Source organism: Notamacropus eugenii, chromosome 5 (genome assembly GCF_028372415.1).
Source record: "Notamacropus eugenii isolate mMacEug1 chromosome 5, mMacEug1.pri_v2, whole genome shotgun sequence".
Classification (NCBI taxonomy): Eukaryota; Metazoa; Chordata; class Mammalia; order Diprotodontia; family Macropodidae; genus Notamacropus; species Notamacropus eugenii.
The window spans coordinates 68,509,119-68,518,813 of record NC_092876.1 but is presented as its reverse complement, the minus strand read 5'-3'; the positions used below and the strand labels follow the sequence as shown (position 1 = coordinate 68,518,813).

Genomic DNA, 9,695 nt, shown 5'->3' with positions numbered 1-9,695 from the left:
CCTAATCATCTACTAAAAGCCTTTTTTTGTTAAGCACTGAGAAGTCTTCACTAACTTCATTCCATTCCCCTTTAAACCAGAGAACCAACTGCCTCCCCAGACAGCCCAGAGTACCTTTAGAAAGCTCTCATTATCAGGGAGTTTGCACTGGCATCAAGTCTACATTTCTACAAATGTCTTGGGTCCTGGACTTTGAAGCCAAACAAAATGAGTCTAATTCTTCATCATCTGACAGCCCTTGAAATACTTGAAGACAGCTCTGAGTCTTGAACCCTTGAGTCTCCCCTTTTCTGGACTAAGCATCTGTCCTCATATGTCATTGACTTCATCGTCCTGGCTGCCTTCCTCTGAACACTCTTTCATTTATCAAAGGCCTTTTTAAACCACAATACCCAGATCTGACCACAATAGCCTAGATGAGGACAGAGTACAGTGGGGTGATCCCTTCCCTGTTCCTGGAAGCTATGCCTGCCTTAATGCAGTTCAAGATCCCATTAGCATTTTGGCTGCCACATCATACTGCTGACTCATTTGGAGCTGTTGGTTCACTAAAACCCCTAGATCTTTTCCCAGAATAACCACTGTCTACTCGTTTCCTCCATTTTATACTTGTGAAATTAATTTTTGCACCTCAAAGAAAGACTTTACATTTGTTGCTTTTGAATTTCATCATATTAGATTCAGCCCAGTGCTCTAGCCTGACAACATCTTTTTGTTTTCAAATTATTTAAATTAAATTTCCTTTTTTTATCCCTCCTTCTCTTTATCCCACCTCCCCCTGCCCTGCCTCCATTGAGAAAGCAAAATAAAAGCCCTGCTACAGGCATCTAGAGTCAAGCAATCATTGGTCATGTCCCCCAAAATCCATTTCAATCTGCCCTCTGAGTCTATTACCTTAGGAGGCGAGTAGCCTACTTCACCCTGAGTCCTCTGGAGTCCTGATCAGGCATCTTTTTGGATGCTGACCCTTGCATCCGGTGTATTAGCCATCCCTTATATCTTTGTGCCATTCAGCATCTATTGCCACTGTCCAGGCAAGAGGCGATAAAGGCTCAAATGAGGGTGGTGATCACATGTGGGGAACATAAGGGATAAATCTGAGAAATGTGGTGGTCAAATGAACAAGACTTGGCAACTGACAACATATGAAAGGTGAGGGAGGGAGAAGGAAGAATCACGGATGACAAAGTGAGGTTGGGAACCTGCGTGACTGGAAGCCTGGTTCCTGCCCTCAACAGAAATCCAGATTGACCCTTAACTCCAACCATAAAAGTAGGTACACATTCAATCTTGACGTTGGCCATGGCCCAATCATCTTGGATCAGTCTTCTGACCCTGAAGCATGGTCCTAGCTTGACTCCCTTCAACTAGTCCTTCCTCTCATTGGGATTGAAACCTCAATCTACCTACAGCCAATCCCCAACCTGACCTATATAGCCTGACTGTTGACCTCTGCCATAGGCTGACACATTTTAGCTATTTAAAAAAAGGGCCACAGAAATGAAAATTGGCCATGAACGTTGGTTCAACCCTAGACTTGCCCAAATCTTGGTAACAGACTCACCTCCTAAAAGTATCCATGAGGTCAAGCTCAAATTTTGGCCATAGACTGGCTGACTCTATCCATCCATGGCCAACTAAACAGCCTATGAACTGATCCCTGAGGCTGGCAAGAGCCAGACCCTGCCCCAGTGCTGGGCTTAGACTGAATCCTTTCCAAGCCACTGACAGACCCCAAGCTCCCTCTGGATATTGGCTCCCTAAAATCGTCTCACTGTCCTCTGCCCTGGCTGGACTTCACCTGAAGTACTGCATCCAGTTCTAGGGACCACAGTTCAAAAGAGATGAAGAACTACAGAGCATCCAGAGGAAGGCAGTCGGGATAGGAAAGGGTCTTAAGCCCATGAGGGTTGGTTGAATAATAATAACAGTTAACATGTATATAGCTCTTAGTATGTGGCAGACTCTGTGCTAAACACTTACAGATATTACCCCATCTGATCCTCATAACTCTGGGAGGTAGGTGTTTTGATTATCCCCATTTTATGGTTGGGGAAACTGAGGCAAACAGGGTTAAGTGACTTACACAGGGTCACACAGCGAGGAAGCATCTGAGGCTAGAGTTGAACTCAAGTCTTCCTTACTCCAGACGTTTTATCCACTATGGCGCCACATAGGCATGCTTAGTCTAGAGGAGAGAAGGCTTGGGGGCTATCCTAGCTCTCTTCAAGCAGTGTCATATTCCACATGGGCTGCTGTGTAGAAGAGGGATCAGGCTTGTTCTGTCCAGCACCAAAAGCAGACTCAAGAGCAGTGAGAATGTCATATGTAGACCTTGAACCTGGGTCTCCCATGGCTCTAAATCTAGAATGATCCATGAAGCCAAACTGCCATTTTCTTTCCTCTCTCAACTTGGAGGTCATTGGAGGGGGCAACTTGAGCCCCAAGCCTGCCCAATGCAAAAATGCACATGTAGGCATGATGTCAGGAAAAGCTTTCTCACCATTGGTGCTATCAAAAAAGGGGATGGGCTGCCTGGAGAGGAGGAGGCTGCCCATCCTGAAGGTCTCTAAGCAGGGGCTGGCCTGAACACTTGTCAGGTAATCCTGGGGATTCCTTTCATGTGTAGGTTACCATGGCCACTGAGGTCCTTTCCACCTTGCAAATTCTGTGATTCTGAGGCTATAGACTAACATCAATCCCAGGGCCCAGAATAAGTCCTAATCTCTCTCAGAGTCTGACCCCTGGCAGAGCCAAAACCTGCCAATGAAGCCTGGCCCAGGGCTGAGCTCATATCTCCCCCTAAAACTGGCCAGAAATTCACCTCTGACCTCAGCCACACACTAGAGTCCTCACCTGACCTCAGGGAATCATTATTCTGGTCATTGATTGACACCCCACCCCCCAAAAGAACCCAAACCAAACACCTGACCACAGACTGACAATTCTGGCAGCAGAAGCATCCAAAGTTTGGTGCTAGAGCTAGTCCCCATTCCTAGCCACTAGACTGACCCTTAATCTAGAGACAGATTCATAGCCCACCCTGCCAAGTGGCTAAAAACGAAATCCTAATCCCATGCCTGAACTGAACCCCCTAATGCTGGTAAAAAAAAATGTCCCCCTTCAAACCAGCCCTCACCAATCACCTAATCCGGGCACAGACTGAGCTCCAAACCCTGAATTCAGATTGGACCTTTGTAATTGGTCAACCACTGAAGCTAAATCTTGACCAAAGATTCAGCTAATCAGAGCGATGGGTTGCTTTTGTGAGGCAGTCAGGGTTAAGTGATTTGCCCAGGGTCACACAGCTAAGTAAGTGTCAAGTGACTGGGGTTAGATCTGAACTCAGGTCCTCCTGACTCCAGGGTTGGTGCTCTGCCACCTTAAACTGCCTTGTTATGGTGGTATTATTAAGTAAAATTTCTACAGTGCCTTAAGGTTGCAACAGTTACATGATCTCTCTCATTTGAGATTTATGATGGTCGAGCAAAGTGGGCACTACAGGTATTTTTCTCAATGGACCCCAAGGTCCATTGCAAGGGTCTTCCAGTGTAGGCACTCTCTCCAAAGGTGCAGTTAGCCATTTGTCCATAGGCTCATGGATTTTGAGCTAGAAGGGATCATTTCAGAGGAGGAAATTGAAGTCCTGACAGTGACTTGCCCAGGGTCATGCAGATAAGAAGGGGCAAAGACCGGATTTGAATCCACATTGTCTGATTCTTTTGCACTTAATCAAAGGCTCTTGGGATTTGGAGTTAGGAGGGAATCTTAGAAATCACCTTGGGAATTGCCTAGGACTCTGAGAAGGGAGATGACTTTATCTAGAATCAGTGATAGGACCTGAACCCAGGTCTTCCTGACTCCAAATCCAGCCCTGCATCCATGACACACTGTCTCTTGGGTATTATTATCCCCATTTTATAGATGTAGAAACTGAGGCTCAGAGTGTTTAAGTGACTTGTCCAAGATCTTTCAGCTGGGTCCCAAGTCAGGAAGACCTAAATTCAAATCCAGGTTAGACATTTTGTAGCTGTGTGACCTCTGCTTGGGCTGGTTTCCTCATCTGTAAAATGGGATTAATAACAGCCCCTACCTCTCCCAGGATTGTTGTGACAATCAAATGAGACAATAACTGTAAAGCACTAAGCACAGTACCTGGCACATAGTAGGTATTTCCTTTCTGGTAAGTTTCAGAGGCAAGATTTGAGCTTAGATATCTCTGGACTTCAAGTCCAGTGCTATTTCCAGCCTGGCATACCCTCCCTTAGACTAACCCTGGCAATATCAGCTCCTTTAAATTGTTTACGAACTGGCCACCTAAACTCAGGGTCCACTTAAGCGGCTCCATCCCTGGGCTGACTTATTTATTCAAACTGCCTGAGCTTGAAACTGGCCTTTGATTGACCCCTCATATCAACACAGGTCACAAACTGATCCTTCACCCTGACTCACTCTAGGACTTGCCACAATCACGGAAGCTAGGTGCCTCAGGGGATGCTGAGTCTGCTGTCAGGGAGACCTGTGTTCAAATCTGACCTCAGACATTTACTAGCTGTGTGATCCTGGGCAAGTCACTTAGCCCTATTTGCCTCAGTTTCCTCATCTATAAAATGAGCTAGAGAAGGAAATGACAAACTATTCCTATATTTCTGCCAAGACAACCCTAAATGGGGACACGAAGGGTCTGACATAACTGAAAATGACTGAATCAACCCTGACCATGGACTGATGCCCTAAACTGGCTGTACCTGTGATAAAGGATGGGGACTTAGTTCTAGCAATAGCAGCTGGATAGAACAGTGGGCTTACAGTCTAGAGGACCCAAGTTGAAATTCCACTCTAGACACTTACTAGCTATGTGACAAGTCACTTAGCTTTTATCTGCCTCAGTTGTCTCCTCTGTAAAATGGGGATAATAGCACCTACTTTGAGAAGATTTGAAGTGTTTTTGTAAACCCTAAGAGTACTATATAAATGCTAGCTATTATTATTAAGAACATCAATAATTAAACTGGCATCTACATGGTGCTTTTAAAGGTTACAAAATACTTCACATATACAGGATATCCCAAAAGTCTCAGTGTCATTTTAAGCTATTAAAGCTTTAAGCTTTAATTAATTCATTTACTCCTCACTGTAATCCTTCCAGGGAGGTGCTCACAAGTCTTTACTCTCCTTTTCACAGATAAGAAAACTGAGGCTTTGGAAAGTGATGTTCCTTGTCCATATTTAGTAAGCTGCCTATGACTCCAGATCTAACATGAACCATAAGCCCTCTTCGCTCTACTGTTCTCCACCCCGACCCCAGGCTGCAGATTGAGCCCAAAGCCTGTCTGATTCCTCAACTTCTAAAACTGACCCTAGCCCCATGGAAACCAATCCCTCATCCTGAGCCCAAAGCTGGTCCCAGGCTGAGGCCTAACTCCAATGGGTCACTTTGCAATAGGGGCCCTTAGTCATAAGGAGGCCCAGGATGATCAGGCCTTATGTACCAAATCCTTAGAAAGTAAAGTGCTCCAGACTCCAGTTCCCTTTGGGCTTGGCCTCCACCTGGATACATTGGCCAGCGAAAGACAGCATCAGAACAGCCCAGGGCCTTTCCTTCCTCCTCAGTAGAGATTCTGGTCTCCCAGAAGGTCCAGAGGACAGACTGTGGGCAACGTCTGGGGAACAGCTCAGATGGACAATGGAACCCAGCTGAAAATGCCATCAAGGATTAGGCATCATCCATTACCTACTGCAGCTGGTCACAGAGCTGGTCTTTCAGCAGGCCCCATTCTGCTCTGAACCCAACCCCACCACACTTTCTGCTGAATTTTCCTCTATGGGGCTCCCAGTCCTCCCTCCATTCTCTTCCCCCTAACCCTCAACTGCCACCAACCACCACAGCAGACAGGCATGAACTCAAGCGTATCTTATCACAAACTTATTTTTTTATTTCGAGTCTGGGTCAGGGAAAGGTAAGGGAGAGAGGGGTGGAGTGGGTGGGAGGCACTGGGAAGGGGGTACTCTACCCAAGGTAAAAGACTGCCAAAGAGTGGGGATATATCATCCCATGCCCACCCTCCCCTGGGCCAGTGAAAGGGTAGTTCCCCTGCCAAGGCCATGGCTGTGACCCTGCATGAAGGGTGGGGAGTCCAGTTGCCCACTGTGGATGTGGAAGAGAGAAGAATTTTTTTTGGGGGGGGGGAAGGAGAGGGAAGAAGATGCCCATGTCAAGCCATGGCACTGCAGGCTGCAGTTCCCATTGGTAGCCACCAGAGGACAGCACAGCCCCAAAGAAGGCTGGAGCCAGGGTATTTGTCCAGAATTCTCCATTCCTTGGGAGGACGGCTTAAAAAAATAAACCCCTAGAAGCTGGTGTGTTTCCCCCGCCTCTGCAGACCCCCAGGAGTGGAGGGTGAGAGGTCAGGGAGTGAAGGGGGGAGACCAGGGGCTCTGGTGTCTCTGATCTATTTCTTTGTTTAAAAAAATCAAAATTAACAAAATAAATGGTTTCTCTCCCCTTCCCCCCACCCCCTTCCAAAGAACAAAGGTATGTGGGTGACAGGGATTGGTTCGCAAGGTCAGAGTCCCTTCCCTCCATCCCTCCCCCCAATAAATAGATACACCATCACAAATACGTAAATAAATAAATATTCAGATAAATAAATAAATAGGGTCTTTGTATGTGTATATACATACATCTCCTCGCTCTCATTCTCTGTCTCTCTCCAGATGGCCCAATGACTTAGTGTCTCCCCAGGCCCATCACACACAAAACTTACTGGCGTTTTAGCCAAGACATAGGGAAGGGGGTGGGGAGAGAAGCAGACTCTTCAAGACACATCATTTCCAGAGCTCCACTGGCTGGAGCCTGGGGGGTCTGGGGAGGAATGGGATTGGAAGAGAAGGAACCCTTCCCAACCAGACAAAGCATTCCAAAGCTGCAGAATCCTGTGCCTGGACGTGGCTGGGGGATGGGGGGGAGATTGAGGCTGGTATAGAACTGTCAAAGACACATCATTCTGAAGGTACAGAACTGAAGGAGGGCAGGAGGAGAAGCCGGAAGGAGGAAGGGATCCGAACTAGACGTCACTGGGGGAGCGGGAACGGAAGGGGGACTTGGAGGAGAAGCAGCAGCAGCAGACAGCCCACAGGACTTTCTGGATGTCGTGATTTCGGAAGGCATAGATGACAGGGTTGAAGAGAGAGTTGGAGGTGGCTGGGAGCAAGGTGAGATAGGTGTAGAGCAGGGGTGAGTGGGAGTCACCCAACAGGCAGTAGACCGCAAAAGGAAGCCAGCAGGCTGCAAAGGCTCCCAGAACCACAGCGAGGGTAGCAATGCCCTTGCGAGTGGCCACGTAGTGGGAGGCGGGCAGCAGGTGCCGCTGGAGCGCGATCTGTTGGGCATGGCGGCAGACGATCCGGCAGATCTGAGCATACAGCTGTAGCATCACGCCAAACACCATGAAGAAGACCACGGCTAGGACCACCAGGTGGTTCTTGGTCAGTGGGCTCACCACGCCGCAGGAGGCTGGCTCATCCAGGCAGTTCCAGGCCAGCACGGGAAGGAGACCCAGGCCCAGAGCGCCCCCCCACACCAACACCAGCATGGCATATGTCCTTGTCACTGTGGTCTCAGAGTAGTAGGTGAGTGCATTGTAGAGGGACAGGTAGCGGTCCACGGTGATGGCCAACAGGCTGTAGATGCTGGCAGTGAAGGCAGTGACCAGGACTCCCACCAAGACCAGGCTCAGGATTGGGGAGCCAATGCAATATTTGGAGGCAAAGTGCAGAATGAGGCCCAGGCCGGCCAGCAGGTCTGCAGAGGCCAGGCTACCAATGAGCAGGAACATGGGAGCCCGGAAGGCCGGAGTACCCGCTATGATGGCCACAACCACCGCGTTCTCGCAGAACACCAGGGTCCCAGAGATGCACAGCACCACGTCCCAAGCCGTGGGGAGGGGCAAAGGGGAGGCTGGGCTGGTGTCCCGTGGGGACTCCACACCACTCTCATTCCCTGGCGCCAGCCAATCCAGGGGGCCTCCTACCCCCTGCATTGTGCTACCTGCCGGAAGAAAAGGTTAGGTGAGAGTCCTGTTCCAAAGGGCTGGGGTGAACGCTATCTTCTGACACCTGGGATACTACATGGGGGGAGGGGAGGAGTGGTGGTGCCCAATTCTTCCCTGATTCTGAGGGACACCAGAGCCCTGATGCTCATGGGGGCCATCCCCTCTCTACTTTCCTTAGGGAATAGCTGAATTACCCCCTGCTGAGGTTCCCTACAAGCTGCTGTCCCCTCGGGTGAATTCATTACAAAACAGGGTCTAAACCCCCCAGTCTATTCAAGAAAGGAAAGGGGGATTCCCTGACACTCAGGCCATCCTAGAAGCCTGGGGACCCCTAAGGTAATCAGAGGAGAAGTTAAGGGGTGGGTGTCCCCTCCTCCGGCCCCCTCGCAGCTCCCTCTCCCCCCCGGGGCTGAGGATGCTCTAAGACCAGACCTGTTCTCGCACCACACTGGTGTTTCTGGGCCAGGCACCCCCATTCCCCGGTTCCCCCCCGGCCCCGACCTGTGTGTCCCCGGACCGTGCACCCCCCAGCCCCTCTTGAATTCCCATCCCGTCTCCCGCCCAACACCTGGGGTGCTTCCCTGGCCGGACGCCTGGGTCGTGTGCCAGCCGCCCCAGTGACCCCCCACTGCACCCCGCGGTCAGCCTAGGGATCCCCCCTCGGCTGCCCCCGCTGGCCCCGGCTCGCCCAGGCCGGCCCGGGATCCTGCGACACGCCAGCATCCCAGACGCCCGGGTCTCAGGGACGGGGTCGTCACTCACCAGGCCTGGGGTCCCCGGCCGGGGGTCGTCCGCTGCTGCAGCCGCGGGCCGCGGTCTAAGCTCGGGTCACCGAAGCCCCCGCCTAGCGGAGCGGCGTGACTCACCCGCGCCGGGCCCCGCCCTGAGCCGCCCGCTCGCTGACGTCAGCGGCCCGGCCCAGCCAATGGGCTTCGCGGGAATCGGCGCAGCGCGCGCCGCGCGGCATGATAATGAGGCCTCGCGCCGGCGGCTGCCCATTCATAAAAAGCGCCCAGCCCCGCCCCCTCCCGCTCCGTCCTTGAGGCAGCGCCCTCTGCGGGCCGGCCTGCGGGCGGGGCTGGGGGGCGGGGCCGGGGGGCGTGGGCGGGACCGTGACGGGGATGGGGATGATGCAGGTGGAGCGGGAGAGGGACGGCGATGTGCGGCCGAGTGACGCGGCTAGGTGACGGGGATGGGGAGACAGCGGGGTCGGAGCCGGAGGCGACCTTGGCACCCAGGACGTCAGAGCTGGGGGAGACCTAGAACGTGGCCTGAGAGCGAGAGGGGAGGGTCGGAGCCGGAGGTGACCTTACGGTGCAGTGTCAGAGATGCCAAGGGCCCGGGGAATGGCCGAGCTGGAGGTGACCTTAGAACAGGGTGCCAGAGCCGGGGGGCCTTAGAACCCAGGAGGTCAGAGCCGGGGGGCCCTTAGAACCCAGGGTGCCAGAGCCGGGGGGCCTTAGAACCCAGGGTGCCAGAGCCGGGGGGGCCTTAGAACCCAGGGTGCCAGAGCCGGGGGGCCTTAGAACCCAGGGTGCCAGAGCCGGGGGGCCCTTAGAACCCAGGAGGTCAGAGCCGGGGGGCCCTTAGAACCCAGGAGGTCAGAGCCGGGGGGCCCTTAGAACCCAGGAGGTCAGAGCC

General features: G+C 51.9%; 1 protein-coding gene across 1 annotated transcript; it reads right to left on the bottom strand.

Moving 5' to 3' along the window:
- Positions 1-5,915: 5,915 nt before the first annotated feature.
- On the bottom strand, positions 5,916-8,987 carry GPR3 (G protein-coupled receptor 3). Its single transcript, XM_072609519.1, has 2 exons — positions 8,817-8,987; positions 5,916-8,050 (listed from the first exon to the last, which is right to left on the bottom strand). Exon 2 carries the CDS (start codon positions 8,040-8,042, stop codon positions 7,068-7,070), a length of 975 nt encoding a protein of 324 aa, XP_072465620.1. The 5' UTR covers positions 8,043-8,050; positions 8,817-8,987; the 3' UTR covers positions 5,916-7,067.
- Between the last annotated feature and the right edge of the window lie 708 nt (positions 8,988-9,695).